Raw genomic sequence first — 20,281 nt, 5'->3', positions numbered from 1 at the left:
TTTTTACCTGAATCACAAGTACATTGGAGCAAAATATCTGTGCACAGCTGATCGCTATTTCCAGCTTTGTTGAAAAACAGCAAAGATATATATATTCACATGAATATACGTCTCTGATAACTGGTAGCATAACTTGTACAAAAATCAAGTTATCATGTCTAGTGAGTTTTGATTGCAAGTTTCCCATACATATAAGTATTCATTTTCTAAGTCTGTTTATTTTCACCTTCAACGATACGACATATTTTTGACTGGACACAATTTACGAAGTAGCAGTTATGTTATGTGCTTGGAATATACGATCTTACTAGTCTTTTGTTCCACATTATGTAATAGGGACTATAACGCGGATGTCTAATAACGCGGGGGGTCATCCGTGGACCCCAAGACCCGCGTTAAGGCGAGGGATGACTGTACTGCAACATCATCAGCGATGCATATTGTTCCTGGGGAGTTGGCGAGTATGTGGTCCATTCTGTCTTGGAACCCATGCTGACTCAGTCTGAGACCAAATGGCAGTCTGAGAAATCAATAGCGATCAAATAGGCTGTTAAAGGTAGTGAGCTTGCTTGACCCTTCATCTTGAGAGATAGACCAATATCCATGTCAGGCATCTAGCTTGGAGAAGACTTTGGCTCCAGAGAAACAGTGCAGGAACATAGGGGTTTTGTAATGTGGTTGCTTTATCACCTGGTTAAGATCTTTGAGATCTGAACAAACTCACAGGTTTCCACTGGCCTTGTGGCTGTTGGCCAGGCTCAAAACCAAAACTGTTGGTTGTTAACTTTTGTGATATTGCCCACCTCTACCATCTCATCCAATGCAGCTTGAATTTCCTCCTTGAGATGTATAGGGAATTATCTTGGAGCATGGACTACCCGTGTGACTGTAGGGTATATGGTGATGTGGAACTTGCCCTTAAAGTCTCCTCTACCTAGGAAGCTCTCTAGGAACATAATTCGTAACAGTCCATCTGGTGTTGAGTCCACAGGTGTTTGTTTTACACTGGAGAGTAACTAGCCTTAGTTTACGCGATGTAGGAAGCCCACAGATAATTGGGCCTTCTGAGTCAGCAATGTAAAATACTGGTCTGCTTTAATTACCCACTGTAATGACAGGGTATGGTTATCTTCCAACAATGTGGTATCCTTGTACCATTACATGCTCTCAGGATTGTTGTGGATGGTGTCATCACACCACAAATTGGACTCCCTTGGGGTGATATCTTGAGAGGGTACATCTTATTGAAATCTCTGAGAGGGAGTAGATTGCCTTAAGTCCCTATGTTGACCTTCGCCTTGGAGATGAGCAGGGCTGTTATTACCCAGAGAGATACTGATAGGTGTAAATACTTCATCTCTGTTGTCCTCATTGCAATCTGATTTGATGACATCAATGGTCTAGAAAGAAAGGGTCTCGAAGTGTTGTTTGATGTCCTCTGGGTTTTCACCTGTTGAACTATATTCTTTTCTCTTTGAGGCCTTGAACGACCTCTTACTTCCGGTCACTAAGGCACTAAGACATTGTTTATTCTTGGTGGATTGTAGCTGCTGTAGAGTTAGTGGTGGCATGTAAGCATTACAGAGATATCACAGTGAAGGCAAGGCAGGCATCACTGCATCTAGAGGATTTCCTCGAAGGTTCTCTATGCTGTTTTCTACATCCCACACTTATCCTTCATGTATTGATTGCATTAGCTTAGTTGCATGGATGTCAAGATACAATTTTTGCAAGGAACAGGATGATGACATTTCACCACTAATCTACCCCAGTGCCATGACACACAGGAACTACAGGATCAGACTATGGAGTCAGTCATATGATCATGTGACACCATTGCTGCATGTTTCACAGAGGCTGTAATTTAGTACAAGGCTGCCCAGGAATGGTAGCAGTGGGCCTGAAACTATGTTTACAGTTGGTTTCCCTTCAGCTGCCGGGCGATCATGAGGGACAGAGAGTACAAACCATGGGATGGTATAAGTCAATAAACTTAGGCCTCTTTTCACCTTGCAGGTAATGGGTACACAAAAGCAGGAAACCTCTAGTGCCTCACATTCCACAGAATTTGTAAAGTGAAACCTCAGGTGTGACTGATGGTAAATAACAGATAAATCTTGGCACTGATGGAATGGATTATGGTCTTGTGATGGATGATTTCTGCTACAATGGGTTAAGATGATGCTCATTGTAAACCATTAGTTTTTCATGTTGTCCAAGGGTGAGTATAATTTTGCTGACTACAGCATCAATTACAAGCGACCAAAGATGATACAATGAGAGTCCAACTTACATTATCGATGGAGTTGTCCAACTTAAGTCCATCCGATTTCCGTTTCTTCTTACCCTTGTCCACAACGTCCCACACCTCCACCTTTACAACATCATCAGTGGCACGATAGTTCCAGTGGATACTGGCTACCTGAAAACACAGTCCTTTGTTACCATGGTCACGTCTCTCATTTGTCATGTCTTTTGTATACTCTCTGCAGCTGTACTGTTGTATTTAGAAAATGTAACGTTCCAGCAGTTGTTGATCGGGCCCAAACTCAGCATTTCATTCGTAGTGCTTCATGCACAACTCTTGTAACATGGTCCAACACAGGGGAGACAACTACAACATGTGTCCAAATATTCAAAACAACACCATGCTTCACTTCCAAAAATCTCTGGCTTTTTCAGCAGTGGTGTCTTAAGGGTAGAGTCGTCACAGAATGGGAATGGGTTGAAAATGTGTTAAGTTCCCCAGCAGCATGTATTGCTACTCAAACTGATAACCACTGACACAGCTGACCATGACTGACTGCTTGCACAGAGACACAATACATCTTGAATGTGGTGTACAAAACACCTTGACTGATTCCTTGCTGAACCAACCTGTATTTCATCTGTAGGGATATATTCCTCTTTGAAAGGCTGCCCTTGCAGACGATGGAACAAGCAGGTTTTACCAGTATTTCTGTCACCTCGAATAACAATTTTCACTGAAAATGAAAGAAAATGTCTCCAAAATATTTATGATTATTTTATACACAAATTGTTTGGCTTGTTTTTCATAATTTTTAGATGAAGCATAACTGTCTATTATGTCTATCTGGCAAAAAATGGTTCACACAAAATCACAAAATCACAAAATCACACTCAAAGTAGGTAACAATCGTAATAAACCTTATTTGTGTCAATTTACTGTCACAAAGTTTCTAAAACAACACTTCAAAGATGCAGTAGGTTCATGAAATACTTCTAATAACATGTCAGATTATTACATACAGAAACTGGTGTGTGAAACAGTGATATCAATATATATTTATTCTCAGATAGTCGAAAACCAAATTCTATGGATGGTCAACTTCTCTACTGAATGAGTGTGACGTTTTGGTGTAGGTACTAAAACCATTTTGTAACATGTCATATTTGGGATTACACTTTCTTAGTAAAGTACACATTCTGGTACTATTTTGGTTGAGTCCTGTCCACCATTGAAAGTCTTGGTAGCTGTGCGGGCTGGGCCGCGGACTTTGTATGCTGGCGATTAGGTGCCTGACTCTGAGGGTGTGGGTTCGAATCCCGGATGGAACTCAACCAAAACAGTACCAGAATTTGCACTTTACTAGGAAAATGTAATCTCAAATAAGACATATGTTACATTTGACCACTATCTAAATGGCTTTGTGTAATAACTAAAACCATCATCTATCAAGCAAGTGATCCAAGCTTGTCAACAAACTCACAATCATAACAATGTTAGTACCTGAACCAAAACATTGAACTCTTTACAATTATGAAGCTACTTTTCATAGAACTTGGTTTTCCTTTATCTTCACAACATATAAAAAGCTTCTCAAAAAATGGCATGTCATTGGCATGTCACTCTATCCACTATAAAGCACTGGGAGCACCTTTAGAATACAGCACCAAAACTTCTTGTGACGATGTTTGGGTTCGGTTAATCTAACCTAACCCTTATCACCTACAATTACATAAAAGAGTATTGTGACATGTTTCTAAAGTTTGTGGTGCTGTATTCTTAAGGTAGGCCAAACAATGACTATAAAAGATTCACTATAAAACTAACAAACCACATGTTCCAACTTACTGTTATACTGTACGCCTTTAGCAAACTTTCTCTGTAGCTGCGCTCCCATTGCCTGCATTCCCTGGGGTGGGGAACCCTTTGAAACATCTTGGTTTGAGCCACCAAGTAAACGTTTGAACAACGACATTGTGTGTTAAAGTTTACTGTACACATATATCTATCACAAACATGATATGCTTGATTAACATCAAGCATCAAAGTCTTAAAATGGTCTTCTCTATAAAACTGTCTCAGTAACTCAATGGAAAACACCGATCCAAAACCCAACAAATTTCCGAATACATATCTGAAACAACCATCACTACCACATGCTTTCCCAAAGTAGACACTCCAGATCCATGTATTGGCAATGGTAAGGGCAACAGGAGCTGTCAGTTATCACCAACACCTGCTGTGACAACCGGTGTTACATATTCGTGGAGAGATTCTACGCAAAATGATTAACATAAAGATATTTATGATTGTGCCATGTTTTCTGCGAAAAGATGTCTTTTCTGTATTTAGCTGAAACTACTCTTGTCAGCCGACTCCCATCGCCTGCCATCTGGCTGATATTATCGATATTACGGATTCACACATAAAACGAAATCCATGGAATGATATGCGGTGACATTTGAGTTCATTCTTCTTGTTCCCTCTGTTATAGTTATTTAATTCTATATTCCATCATCCAAATATATTTTATGAAGGCATACATTCTAAGATACGAGATAAGAATTTAATTCTAAAATATTTTATGTCCATTTCATTTTTTGGCAAGTCATTTGCGGTACCCAAAGGGTTTTGTTTCCGCTTCCGGTATAAAGCATGGCGACGAAAAACGTCTGCACTATTTTGAGAGATGCAATATTACATCGTATTCGGCCACGATGTTGTTTCTATAGACATTTGTCTTCCAATGTCGCTACTGGTAGGAATATCTGTTTATTCTTATTCGCATTTTACCTATTAATGCATATTTACAGCTGTCACTCCTGTTTCTGAAACTTGCTGGTTGCTTCTGTCTCGGTTCGTTACTACCCTTTAGACAGTCAGTGACATTGCAGCTGACTATGCGCCTGCCATCATGCGAATTGACGAAGGCCTAATTGATTATGTTTATTGTTTAGCCTTTAAATAATTTCACCACTTTTTTGCTGTTTCAGACCTTGGCCAATTGGACCCATAGGTCCCCACCACAGGCGCCCACTGCGGGTCAGAAAATAGGCATAACCAGTCATTTTTTATTTATGAGACTTTTTCAACAAAATTTGGTGTGTTACTAGAATTAAACACTTTGATTTTCATATTAAAAAAAATTATTGAAAAGTTCTTAGATTTACAAGACACCCACCCTGAGAAAAAAAATGAACATTTTTTTTCGGCCATTGTTTTTTTGGTTAGGAACATTTTAAAAATATTTCAGCACTTTAAAAAAATATGTTTTAGTATTCTAGTTCTGTAATGGTATCCTGACTATCCATTTTGGTGATGGCAGTCACATATTTACAACATACAGTAAGGAAATCCTGCCTTGTAAGAGTAGCGCCATATCAATAATTTTTAAACTTTTTTCTTTTTTTATAAGTTGTCATGATTAATGTCTAAAGGTGAGTAAAACATCATCATGTATTTAGAAGAATATCTAGTGTTCTACCTGTAACATTTTACGTGGAGAAATTGCTAGGGCAAGGGATAATTTATCAAAATACACTTTGTTTTCAACAAAAAAGTTATTAGCATTGAAACACCCGTTCCATCAAAAAGTTACCTCATTTCTTTCCAGCCATATACTTGCTAAGGTAATTTTTAAAAATATTTATACACTTCTGAAAAATATTGGTATGCATTGTACTTGTTTATTGGCACCAAGTCTGTATTTTTTGCAACAAAAGTAATGTATGTAACAACACATACAACTGCAAAATTTGTAACTGACGGAGTAGTACCAACTCAGCTGTTTCAACACCATCATAAACATATGACATGTAGTAATGTAGTAATGACTAGGAAAAGACAATAACTGTATGCAAGGCAAGTTTGATGTTAACAAAATTTTGTCAAAATAAGTAACAACCATGTAAAACATATGGACTTCTTTCTCCTTTCTCAAGACAGGAGCAACCTCATCAACTTTCTACAGACAACATAGTACCACTCCAAATTGAATAAATAAAGTTTTTCTCCTACAACGTAATCCATAAAATATATATCACTGGGTTGAAAACTAAATTTGGCCCCAGTGACAAACAAACCTCAGCTAAGCCCTTTTATATCATTTACAATATCTCATACGTGATTGATTGACGCCATATCTGATATTTAGAGGTCAGGGTTGAGGTCTGTTTTGGATGTGATCATAAATACGTAAGAAAACACTTTCCAGCAAATACAGTTTCAGTTCCAATGATCCTGGAGGCTTATGTATCCATTTGGGCAAAGTTTAATTTACAACATACAAAGAAATATTATTAGAAAGAGTACCTAGTCTTGTTCTTTCAACTCTGTCACAAATTATCAGTGCATAGCAGGTATAAATGCCTCAAAGAAATCCTAACGACAGCATACAGGTCAAGTTCCATGTTAGTCATGCGAATTTGATATAACACTAGCCACCAATCTGTGTCATTCTCCAAAACATAAGTAGCCTGGCATTTTCTCTATCTTCTGTTCATTTGGTCAACCCATGCAACTGAAAATGGAGATGATAAACTTCCAACATGAAATGTTGTCATGCTCAACTGTCAAATGCTACTAACTTGTGTATACAAACAGTCAATCACATTTTAATTCACTCACTGCCAGTAGTATTTCATTTTTGATAACCATGTCAATTTCATTTAAAAACGTACGTCTACTCAATCAGTGTGCACGCTAGTTACTTATACAAAATATGTGTTAAAATTGGATTGATCGGCGGTAATAAATGGCTTATATCCGTTCATTAGTTCAAGATGTATCATATCGCATGAAATATCGTATGGAATATGTTGTCACTCACCTATTTCGCACCAAAGATGATATATCCATGCTTGTTGACAAATACGATCTCACCTGGCAGGCTCTGTATGCATCCTTGTTCCGGGACCTCTCAACATTAATGGGTGGCCTGGGAACCAGGATGGTTGCTTCAAGCGAAAGTTACTTCCGGTATAGACGATGGGGTCGTTTCCATTTTTATTTCGACATCAACACATTGTAAAAATACAATTACTAGTGCAATTTGAAGCTGGATGATTCTTCTAACTATGAGATTTTTTACAAATATGTGCGCTTTGCATTAATATGTTTTTTACACTTTGGAAGTTTTTACCTTTACAAAGTCAACATTTGATGTCACATTTCTCAAATTATGAAAAAAAGGTGTGTCTAGCTTTGTTATCCTTCTTTCCATTGGTTCATGTGTATTCTTTGTGCAATCAGAAACACCGTTACAAATGCGTGTAGATGCACCCCCTGTTTTCACCCTGTTTTCTGACCATTTTTTTGTGCTTACGAGAAGACCTGTTTCGGTTATCTCCCCTGGCTGGATATCGCTACCGAAAAATTGATAAACTAAGTCCGGTTTTCTATCCAACCCCCTTACAATATGAACTATGAAGGTGCATCACCAAGTCACGGCGACTTGATGGAAAACACAACAATTTCGCACTTGTCATTGAATATATCATCTTTTAAAAGTCTCACAGGTATCAGAAGCTTCTGTCCACATTTCTGATGTGTGTGGGAGGCATGTACACAGGGCTTCCGTGGGGATGCACTTGTTGTTTTTTATTAAATAGCCAAAGACCGAGTTGCTGTACCGGAAGTATTCAGAACTAGGTTGTCAAAACTAGGTCCAGGGATCTGATTGGCTAACACTATTCTGTACAAAACACACATACCCACGTGAAGTTCCAGTTTGCATTATTAAACAATCAGATTTCCGGAGGTCATAAAGCATGTCCCTGACAATCTAGAGGATCGCTGGACCAAGATTCAAGCCATGATAGTGCAAGCACTACTCTCTCAGTTACCACAATGACAGTGGCAATGTCTTGGTCTACTCACCTCAGCTCAGGATATGACTTGAAGGAGAAGACTACAGTTATGCCCATTACAACAGTTCCTGAATACTCATCTGGACAGTTTGGATCGGATATGATTTGAAGGAGAAGACTACAGTTATGACCATTACAACAGTTCCTGAATACTCATCTGGACAGTTGGGATTGGATATGACTTGAAGGAGAAGACTACAGTTATGCCCATTACAACAGTTCCTGAATACTCATCTGGACAGTTTGGATCAGATATGACTTGAAGGAGAAGACTACAGTTATGCCCATTACAACAGTCAGTCCCTGAATACTCATCTGGACAGGTTGGATGGGATATGACTTGAAGGAGAAGACTACAGTTATGCCCATTACAACAGTCCCTGAATACTCATCAGGACAGTTTGGATCAGATATGACTTGAAGGAGAAGACTACAGTTATGCCCATTACAACAGTTCCTGAATACTCATCTGGACAGGTTGAATTGGATATGACTTGAAGGAGAAGACTACAGTTATGCCCATTACAACAGTTCCTGAATACTCATCTGGACAGTTTGGATCAGATATGACTCGAAGGAGAAGACTACAGTTATGCCCATTACAACAGTCCCTGAATACTCATCTGGACAGTTGGGATCAGATATGACTTGAAGGAGAAGACTACAGTTATGCCCATTACAACAGTCCCTGAATACTCATCTGGACAGTTTGGATCAGATATGACTCGAAGGAGAAGACTACAGTTATGCCCATTACAACAGTCCCTGAATACTCATCTGGACAGGTTGGATGGGATATGACTTGAAGGAGAAGACTACAGTTATGCCCATTACAACAGTCCCTGAATACTCATCTGGACAGTTTGGATTGGATATGACTTGAAGGAGAAGACTACAGTTATGCCCATTACAACAGTCCCTGAATACTCATCTGGACAGTTGGGATCAGATATGACTCGAAGGAGAAGACTACAGTTATGCCCATTACAACAGTTCCTGAATACTCATCTGGACAGTTTGGATCAGATATGACTCGAAGGAGAAGACTACGGTTATGCCCATTACAACAGTCCCTGAATACTCATCTGGACAGTTTGGATCAGATATGACTCGAAGGAGAAGACTACAGTTATGCCCATTACAACAGTTCCTGAATACTCATCTGGACAGTTTGGATCAGATATGACTCGAAGGAGAAGACTACAGTTATGCCCATTACAACAGTTCCTGAATACTCATCTGGACAGGTTGGATGGGATATGACTTGAAGGAGAAGACTACGGTTATGCCCATTACAACAGTCCCTGAATACTCATCTGGACAGTTTGGATCAGATATGACATGAAGGAGAAGACTACAGTTATGCCCATTACAACAGTTCCTGAATACTCATCAGGACAGTTTGGATCAGATATGACTCGAAGGAGAAGACTACAGTTATGCCCATTACAACAGTCCCTGAATACTCATCTGGACAGGTTGGATGGGATATGACTTGAAGGAGAAGACTACAGTTATGCCCATTACAACAGTTCCTGAATACTCATCTGGACAGTTTGGATCAGATATGACTCGAAGCAGAAGACTACAGTTATGCCCATTACAACAGTTCCTGAATACTCATCTGGACAGTTTGGATCAGATATGACTCGAAGGAGAAGACTACAGTTATGCCCATTACAACAGTCCCTGAATACTCATCTGGACAGTTGGGATCAGATATGACTTGAAGGAGAAGACTACAGTTATGCCCATTACAACAGTCCCTGAATACTCATCTGGACAGTTTGGATCAGATATGACTCGAAGGAGAAGACTACAGTTATGCCCATTACAACAGTCCCTGAATACTCATCTGGACAGTTTGGATCAGATATGACTCGAAGGAGAAGACTACAGTTATGCCCATTACAACAGTCCCTGAATACTCATCAGGACAGTTGGGATCAGATATGACTCGAAGGAGAAGACTACAGTTATGCCCATTACAACAGTTCCTGAATACTCATCTGGACAGTTTGGATCAGATATGACTCGAAGGAGAAGACTACAGTTATGCCCATTACAACAGTCCCTGAATACTCATCTGGACAGGTTGGATGGGATATGACTTGAAGGAGAAGACTACAGTTATGCCCTTTACAACAGTCCCTGAATACTCATCAGGACAGTTTGGATCAGATATGATTTGATTCATAGTCAAATGATTTTGCAAGATTCTATTTTACAGAGCTGGACTGCAACATTCATCTGTACATAGATGTGTCGCTGCAAGAATGGGGAGCCCACGTAGACAGCAGTGTTGCAGCAGGGAAATGGACATGTGACACATTCTTCACATCAGTCACTTGGAGCTGAAAGCTGTAATCAACACAGTTTGACATTGGTCGAGTTTGTTAAAGATAAACTATGACAATTCATATGGACAACTCCACAGTGGTTTTATACATACACAACCAATGATCAACAAGATCACACAATCTGCTACAGCTAACCTTTCAACTGTTTGACATCATTGATGATCTGAACATGTACATAAAGGCATGGCACATTCCAGGAACAAGGAATGTCATGGCAAATGCTCTATCACGTCCCTACAACCATCTCCAATGGAACAGATGTTACAGCGGGAAGAATTTCGGCTAGTCAGTCAGACATTTGGATCACTGCAAATAGTCCTATTTGTGACAATGTTCAACAAACAGATATCAACACAGGGGTTAAGAAATCTCATCGCCCAATGTCCGGGACTAGTCAGTTTTCATTTCGGGTAATCAAATAATGGTATCTTACTAAAACAAACAGATGAAAATTCAAGCACCTACTCATCCCCATATCTGCTGAGTCACCTCTGGATATCTCATGAAATACTATCTCAGTATGAATGAGAGTCATTTTTCTGAGGGCCTATAAAGCAGCAGGACTGGAACCTCCACAATACGGCAATCCACATGAAGTTAGAACCCTGGCGTTAGAACCCAGGAACACTTGCTCTATTTTGGGCAACTGCTTTTGGAAATCAGATGCACTACTTCAGAGACATAGCCACGGAGGATGTCTCAGGCTTTCACTAGCCTGGGCCACTCATGGGGGTGAAACAGTATACCTCTATATTTGCTGAACCGAGGTATTTGGCCTTTGGTTTGGTATGCCATGTGTTATGGTTGATAATTTGCCTTGACAAAAGGTATGAGAAATCCCCTCAGAACCAGCAAAATACAACACTGACAAGTCTAAAAATTCAATATTTTGTATTGAGCAGAAAACAAGATACAAAGATTCACAGTATCTAAGAGTCATATCTAAAGTAACAGGTCACAAATATAATATCAACTCACCAAAGTCTTGGTTTGAGAGTGAAAAACAGTTATACTGAATGTAACACGTTGAGCGGTCAGGCAGTGCTCATGTAGGTCGAGTGTTGACAAGGGCAGGCAGTTTGATCATCCTCGATATCTCCAGGTTATACGTTCCGATAAGTCTCCACTATACCCTGGACGCATCTACGGCTCTGCCAGATAAATTTATTACCTCCCTTTGCTGGCTCCGGCTTCTCACAGTAGCCAATCAGCTAGGCCGCCGTTATAACTGAGCTTGCCAGTGTCAATAAAGGTAGCGGTCGCAACTGCGAAGGTTTGCCCACAGTGCGTCCCAGATTTTAGGGAAATCATACAAACAAATTGACAGGTCCGAAACTTTAAAACAGCATATGCAAGAACGCCTTCTACCTCTTCCAGAGAACCTCTGCATAGTTTCTGTTGCCAAGTATAATCGGTTAGATAATTCAAAAAACGAAAGTGAGTTGTGATTGGTTCGCTCAACTTCCCAGCGTAGACACCTGACTGGATGAAAAGACAGTCAAGGGAGGTAATAAATTTATCTGGCAGAGCCGTAGATGCGTCCAGGGTATAGTGGAGACTTATCGGAACGTATACCCTGGAGATATCGAGGATGGCAGTTTGATGTACTACAGTTATTCATGTGTTTGTCCTTTCATCAAAACAGCAACCAGCCTTTATATAATTCTTGAACATTCGAGCTCAGTTCGACTATCACCATTAACTTAGAACCTTCTCGTAGTCTCCTAGAAGTCAACAATTAATCAAAAAGCATACTGAAAGACTGGCAACTCTAAAGCACTACCTTAAAGGCTTTCTGCTAAAATACTAATACCACTGAACACTTATGATATGAAATGTGACCCATAATAACTATCACGCAAAACTCTAAACATTGTGACCCAATATTAACTGTAAACCAAAAGTTACTGTGTTGTGTAATCTGATTGGTTGAAAAACATGATTAAATGGTATTAGATTCCCGGAAACTGAAAGACTATTCACCGTGTATTGACACGTAAACAATTGTTTTGTTGTGTCATCAACAGTGGTGATGTCATTCAAATCATATTGTGACGTAAAGTTAGAATGATGTCACAAATGAGCAGCTCCAGATGCTACCATGGGAACCATCGGAAAACGGCCAGCTGATGACACTTCACTGCTGTATCCATATTTGATGTAAACGAGTGAAGACACTAAAAACCTTTGGTTTACTTTTGTGTTTACAATGTCGATAAACATCATGTGTTGGCCAATTTCTGGGTGTTACTGAGTATTTGAAGCACAGGAATATTTCATTTGAAACCTCCGGCTGACGCTGTTGGTTCCAAATGCATTCCCGTGCTTCAAATACTCAATAACACCCGGAAATTGGCCAACACATGATGTTTATCTCCTAATTATCACCCAATAATACAATTTGCGGAAAATACACTCGTAACACCTAATGGAACTCAAAACCTTTGTCATTTTAAAAACCTTTTATGCCTATTCTGAATGTCTAGAAATTGAATCATGTTGTCCAAGTCTATGCATTCCTAGACAACTGCAATTTTTACAGGAAGTAAGTTCGGAATTGCCTTGAATGTTGTCTACTTAGATCCACAAGTCAGCAAGACATCAGTACCTGCATTCCTTTTTCATTTTGTCCAAATACAAATGTTTGTCCAGTTGTGTTATACCTTCTGTAACTGTGTACATTATGAAAACATATCATTTTTATTAAAGATGAGTTGTTACATAGATAATAGAATCCGTTAGTCTAAGAATAAATGCAAAAAAATGATCTGAAACATAAAAAAAACTAATTTCCTAATTTTTTTACAATCACATTCATTTATAAATAACAATCAAATAGAACGTGAACACTGGATTTACTGAAAACATATTATATGAACAGGTAAATTTTGTCACATTATGTTGCAAAACTTACCTCTCATATTTTATCAGTAAATCTATCTTTGAATCTCAATCTCGATATTAGTATTGCAACTATTCGAAATTTATACATGTCTGAGATTTCATACTTTTTATTGAATAACTGTTCAACAGATAGGCTCATTGGAATTAGATCAAATTAGTCCTATGCAAATGAAATGACTTTTTGATGTACTTGGTAATGAGCATGTAGTTTTACAGCTTGTATCAGTGTCATTTCTTAATCCAGTTACTTCAACATTTTCAGCATCAACAATTCATTCATACTAAAATAACAGAACAATCTACTTGATACTCATCATATTAAACCTTGATATGTTTCAACAACTGGTCAGCTATGAATATGATGACTTGACCTGAAATTATGTTTTATTTGGCAAAACTGTTGTAAACCTGAATGATCTCACGTAAGATCCAGAATGCATGCTATTATGAACAATACCAATGATTGCAGGAAGGATCACTTGCCATTTACTATCCAGTTCTTATGTGTCTTGTTAATTTGCGAGGACTGGTCAAAAAGTGCTAAGCCTATGTAACTTCATAACTGTATACCCCAGGACCTGTTGCTTTCAAACCGGTTGATCTATTTGAGTAAACTAACTGGAAATGCTCATGAAGAACACTGTCCAACAACACTCCTAAGGTTTCGTTGGCATGGTGTGCCCTGCCCCCGCTGAGTAACGGATGGATATTGGAAGAACAGGACCGATAAATAGTATGGGGAATTGGGGAATACAGGATGTACTTAAAGACAACCAGAGAATCCAATCTTGGCCTGACCCACCACCAATTCCGTTGGATTCTGTGAGCATAACAGCATGAGTCAGGATAAGGAAGAATATGTAATTTTCTAAATAAAATAGATATTTTATAGTTATCCTGACTCATGATGTCAAGCTCTCCCAACCTCCCTGCTTATGGCACATTGAATCGCACAGCAGTTTCATGTGCTAAAGTCAGAGAGAGTGACTAGCATGGCCAGTCATGTGACTGATAAGGGTGACAAGGGATACAGGGAGGTTACTTGTGGGTGAGTGTGATTGTATGTCTACTTCAAGAAGGGAACATGTTGGGATTTCAAGTGTTCCTTTATCATTTACATAGAGGGAGGAGATATGCATAACAGTGTGAGTCAGGATAAGTATAAATATACATATGGAAATTAATTAAGCAACACCAAATTCAAAGACACATAAAAACTTAACAAAGTTTAACGAAGTAATTTTGATGATTGATTATTCAATTTTGATGTATTGACATACAGCATGAGCTTTTCATGGGTTGATATGACGCGCGTGAAGCTTGCACAGCGCACGTGCATTGCTTTAACCTCAACTTTCGAAAAATGCACTTTTTCCCTGGGGTGTTTACAAGCGCAGGTTGTCGATTGCATTCGGTTTTTCATTCATTTCAATGTCATGGCACGTAGGAAATTATCAGAGGCCACTCGTTGGCAAATAATCGGCATGAGGAATGCTGGTATGTCTCTAAGACAAATCGGGACTCAAATCGGACGACATCATTCCATAATTTCAAAACTTTTGAAAAAATACCGGGCCACTAATGAAGTTAAAGACCTGCCTAGACCAGGAAGACCCAGGAAGACCACAGTCCGGGAGGACAGAGCTTTACTGAGACTTGTACGGCCCAGGTCCTTCGACTCGAGCTCTCGGTTGAGACAGGAGTGGCTTCCAGGGAGACCCATCTCGAACAGGACTGTTCGGAATCGTCTGAAAGCTGCAGGATACCGGGCAAGGAGGCCAATCAAGCGACCCAGACTGTCTCCAGCCCATAAGGCAGCCCGACTGGCCTGGTGTAATGACCGTTTGCACTGGAACATTGCCTCTTATAGGAAGGTCCATTTCTCAGATGAGAGCCGGTTCTTGCTGCACATGGTGGACGGTCGTACTCGGGTCTGGAGGCAGAGGGACACAGCAATGGCTCCACGGAACATCCAGGAGACTGTGGCCTTTGGGGGAGGTTCCGTTATGGTATGGGGGTGCATTTCCATGAACTGCAAGTTGGATATCATTACCATCCGTGGCAACCTTAACGGTGTTCGTTACCAACAGGAGGTTCTTGACAGGGCTGTGGTACCTCATTTTGAGAACCATCCTCTGGCAACGAGACCCATATTTATGGACGACAATGCTAGACCTCACAGGGCGCATGCTGTAAATGATTTTTTGCGGCAAAATGCAATTGACAGAATTCCATGGCCTGCCATGAGCCCTGACCTCAACCCCATTGAACATTTGTGGGACTTTATTGGCCGTCGTGTGAGGCAGAGAGACCCACCAGTCCATAATCTCAACGAATTGACGGCTGCCCTGCATGAGGAGTGGAACAGGATCCCCCAGAATCAGATCCGGAGACTCATCCAAGGAATGAGGAGGCGTCTGGAATCGGTGGTGCGTGCGCAGGGAGGACACACTAGATATTGATGAAAGTCGGTGTGCAGACTCTCAGATGACTGTTCTTTCTTTCCATGTGACATTTGTGTTAATACACCTGACAACAACGTCTGTGGATGAATAGTAAATTGTGTCCATTTTTTCATGAATTTAAGACAGTTTTAAGAATTTGGATTTCGTTGCAATAAAGCAAAGTCTTGATACTTTTTCCCTTTAAGTTGTTTGTCAGAGATCGTCTGTTGAATAAAAAAGTGTCAAACTATATCAACCCGGCATATTTTGATTGTCAGAACACTTCAAAGTTGCTCCAATAGAAAAAATTGGGGTGTTGCTTGATTAATTTCCAGGTGTATATATCAACTGTTTTCAGAAAATTAAATTTTTAATGTTTTATGGTTTGACAGGGTCTAGAACCTTCTACTCTCTCAGTGAACACACTAACCACTATGCCACAGAGGTGGTATATTCTGCAATAGACAAACTTAGGCCAGATGGATGTGTTAGCAGTATAGGTAATGGGACAGATAGACAGATGAACAGATCAATGAATCAGTAAGTCCCAAGCAACAGGCAGATATGTTCCCTTGTCACGATTCAGGACTGTCTGGGGTTAGGGTTTGTACCTATAGTGAATAGCATCAGCCTAATTGGGAAATAGTAATGCAGAAAGAAACTCTGCGTCGAAAGAATAGCAACTATTTATTTTAACAAGAGTATCATCTTGTATTGATACAGACAAGAGACGTTGTGTATCATACTGTAGCCATGAAATTTTAAAGTCCAGTGATTGGATTCAAGCTGGTACTGTTTGATCAAAAGTAAACAAGATGGCCAAAATGACTAATCCATCAGCAAGGTGACAAGGTAAGGATGCCATCTGTGGGATGACTTCAAGTCCTGATACAACATCATGGCATGAAAACGCTCAATGTGCCGGGTCAGTGTGATGTATCATTTCTACCCTAATATCAGCTGAGGTACTGATCTTAGTATACATTAATCCTCAGTTTTATGATTTCAGACAAGGTGAGCTTCACATCACGCACTCACACATGTGGGGAGTTGCGTGTTGCAGATGTGGGTAAGGAAGTGACGCTGTGTGGGTGGTTGCAGTACCGCAGGATGGGCCTATTCTTTGTTTTGAGAGACTGGCATGGCATCACCCAGACTGTGGTGGCAGAGGATCAGGTTGGTGGACTGACTGCAACATACAACAGAACATGATGAATGCTCTGATTCATCAACAGTAACTGTTTGCAATATTATGCTGTTAAAAAATACATAATGAAATGTCCAACAAACTTTATTCCATGTAATAATGGACAGTTAATGTACAAATGATTATTCCTGTAAACGTTACTGGTATATACTTCTATAAAATATGATTTGTAGGTCTGTATCTTCCCACCAAGAACATGTACATGAAGACTTTGACCTATTATAGCAAGTATTGTACCAGTCTTAATGATACCGACCTGTTGCAGCTACAAACCCAGATGGTGTCATCTGTTTCAGCTGGAAAAGTTAGGTAGCAAATTATCCTCGCTCACATATGACTCTGTTCTGCGGGTAGAGGGAACAGTCCAGTGCCGGCCAGATGGAGAGAAGAACAAGGTAAGTACTGGCTGGCTCCATGGCAGTGTCATGGTAGTTCCCTGATGTGTAGGGGTCTGTCATCCCCTTCTGTATGCAAAATGTAGATGTCCTGCTATGTATCTGCAGGCCTCCATGTACTTTCAGACTTTGTACTGTATGTGCCCTCAGTCTGTGTACTCCATGTGCCCTCAGCCTGAAGGCCTCTATGTACCTTCAGTCTGTGGGTACATGGAGTATACAGACTGAGGGTACATGGATAATTAGCAGCGTTTTTGGTGTAATCAGCACAGCTCCCTTCAGAGCGTCTCCCAGCTCTTGGTGAACACCCTGCATGACATGCTGCACTGACCAAATTCAGTTTACAGGGTCTACATAACCATTAGCATTAGGGACAGTAAAAACAATGTGCAAATATTGCTTTACAGTAGAATATATGAACGTCTTAAAGTCAACTAGGTAAGCTGTATGCAATAGATTGTTGTGGACATCAATAGGCAGAGGATCAGCATTAATCCTGTCACAGAACATTTCAGCTGACTGTTATAAAATTTCACCATCCTCTGGAGGTACCTCCTGAATTCCACTCCATCTGAAAGTGTGAATTTCTTCGACATGTGCAAGGCAAGGTGATCTCTAGCAATAGCTAGATCAATAGCTGTAAACTATGCCATAAATCATACATCTGTGATAGACGGCGCTGCTCCTGAGTCTGGAGATGGTGTCTGCCACTACAGTTTTACACCCAGAAATGTACTCTGCATGGAAAGAGAAACTGTAGGTAGCTTGCATTAAACAAAAATAATCTTAAATGTAACATAACAGTGCTAGAAGTAGAGGATACCTGATTACTAATGAAAGTAACATTACGGTGCTAGAAGTAGAGGATACCCGATTACCAATGAATGAAACATAACAGTGCTAGAAGTAGAGGATACCTGATTACTAATGAATGAAACATAACAGTGCTAGAAGTAGAGGATACCTGATTACTAATGAATGTAGCATTACGGTGCTAGAAGTAGAGGATACCTGATTACTAATGAATGTAACATAACAGTGCTAGAAGTAGAGGATACCTGATTACTAATGAATGAAACATAACAGTGCTAGAAGTAGAGGATACCTGATTACTAATGAATGTAACATTACGGTGCTAGAAGTAGAGGATACCTGATTACTAATGAATGTAACATAACAGTGCTAGAAGTAGAGGATACCTGATTACTAATGAATGAAACATAACAGTGCTAGAAGTAGAGGATACCTGATTACTAATGAATGTAACATTACTGTGCTAGAAGTAGAGGATACCCGATTACTAATGAATGAAACATAACAGTGCTAGAAGTAGAAAATACCTGATTACTAATGAATGTAACATAACAGTGCTAGAAGCAGAAAATACCTGATTACTAATGAATGTAACAAAACAGTGCTAGAAGTAGAGGATACCCGATTACTAATGAATGTAACATAACAGTGCTAGAAGTAGAGGATACCCGATTACTAATGAATGAAACATAACAGTGCTAGAAGTAGAGGATACCTGATTACTAATGAATGAAACATAACAGTGCTAGAAGTAGAGGATACCTGATTACTAATGAATGTAACATAACAGTGCTAGAAGTAGAGGATACCCGATTGCTAATGAATGTAACATTACGGTGCTAGAAGTAGAGGATACCTGATTACTAATGAATGTAACATAACAGTGCTAGAAGTAGAGGATACCTGATTACTAATGAATGAGACATAACAGTGCTAGAAGTAGAAGATACCTGATTACTAATGAATGTAACATAACAGTGCTAGAAGTAGAGGATACCCGATTGCTAATGAATGTAACATTACGGTGCTAGAAGTAGAGGATACCTGATTACCAATGAATGAAACATAACAGTGCTAGAAGTAGAGGATACCTGATTACTAATGAATGAAACATAACAGTGCTAGAAGTAGAGGATACCTGATTACTAATGAATGAAACATAACAGTGCTAGAAGTAGAGGATACCTGATTACTAATGAATGTAACATAACAGTGCTAGAAGTAGAGGATACCTGATTACTAATGAATGTAACATAACAGTGCTAGAAGTAGAGGATACCTGATTACTAATGAATGAAACATAACAGTGCTAGAAGTAGAGGATACCTGATTACTAATGAATGTAACATAACAGTGCTAGAAGTAGAGGATACCTGATTACTAATGAATGTAACATAACAGTGCTAGAAGTAGAGGATACCTGATTACTAATGAATGTAACATAACTGTGCTAGAAGCAGAAAATACCTGATTACTAATGAATGTAACAAAACAGTGCTAGAAGTAGAGGATACCCGATTACTAATGAATGTAACATAACAGTGCTAGAAGTAGAGGATACCCGATTACTAATGAATGAAACATAACAGTGCTAGAAGTAGAGGATACCTGATTACTAATGAATGAAACATAACAGTGCTAGAAGTAGAGGATACCTGATTACTAATGAATGTAACATAACAGTGCTAGAAGTAGAGGATACCCGATTGCTAATGAATGTAACATTACGTTGCTAGAAGTAGAGGATACCTGATTACTAATGAATGTAACATAACAGTGCTAGAAGTAGAGGATACCCGATTGCTAATGAATGTAACATTACGGTGCTAGAAGTAGAGGATACCTGATTACTAATGAATGAAACATAACAGTGCTAGAAGTAGAGGATACCTGATTACTAATGAATGAAACATAACAGTGCTAGAAGTAGAAGATACCTGATTACTAATGAATGTAACATAACAGTGCTAGAAGTAGAGGATACCCGATTGCTAATGAATGTAACATTACGGTGCTAGAAGTAGAGGATACCTGATTACTAAT

The 20,281-nt window shown here is 39.5% G+C and overlaps 2 protein-coding genes across 3 annotated transcripts in view; one reads left to right on the top strand and one right to left on the bottom strand.

Moving 5' to 3' along the window:
• Positions 1–4,671, bottom strand: part of LOC137273104 (rab-like protein 6) — a 37,874-nt gene extending 33,203 nt beyond the window's left edge. The window contains exons 1-3 of one of the 2 annotated variants that reach the window (XM_067805559.1): positions 4,097–4,671; positions 2,878–2,984; positions 2,294–2,422 (exon numbers count right to left, since the gene is read on the bottom strand). In XM_067805559.1, the coding sequence (XP_067661660.1) occupies positions 2,294–2,422; positions 2,878–2,984; positions 4,097–4,223 (363 nt within the window). In that variant the 5' untranslated portion in view covers positions 4,224–4,671. The remainder of the gene's footprint in view (positions 1–2,293; positions 2,423–2,877; positions 2,985–4,096) is intronic. The other variant, XM_067805560.1, reaches the window with a different exon arrangement.
• A 232-nt stretch (positions 4,672–4,903) lies between these two features.
• The window catches only part of LOC137273103 (aspartate--tRNA ligase, mitochondrial-like), a 90,795-nt gene continuing 75,417 nt past the window's right edge, over positions 4,904–20,281 (top strand). Inside the window, exons 1-3 of the mRNA XM_067805558.1 lie at positions 4,904–5,006; positions 16,833–16,999; positions 17,327–17,425. Of these exons, the coding sequence (XP_067661659.1) occupies positions 4,904–5,006; positions 16,833–16,999; positions 17,327–17,425 (369 nt within the window). The remainder of the gene's footprint in view (positions 5,007–16,832; positions 17,000–17,326; positions 17,426–20,281) is intronic.

This window comes from Haliotis asinina, chromosome 2 (genome assembly GCF_037392515.1).
Source record: "Haliotis asinina isolate JCU_RB_2024 chromosome 2, JCU_Hal_asi_v2, whole genome shotgun sequence".
Classification (NCBI taxonomy): Eukaryota; Metazoa; Mollusca; class Gastropoda; order Lepetellida; family Haliotidae; genus Haliotis; species Haliotis asinina.
The sequence above is the reverse complement of the archived record's forward strand: the minus strand, read 5'-3'. Positions and strand labels throughout refer to the sequence as shown.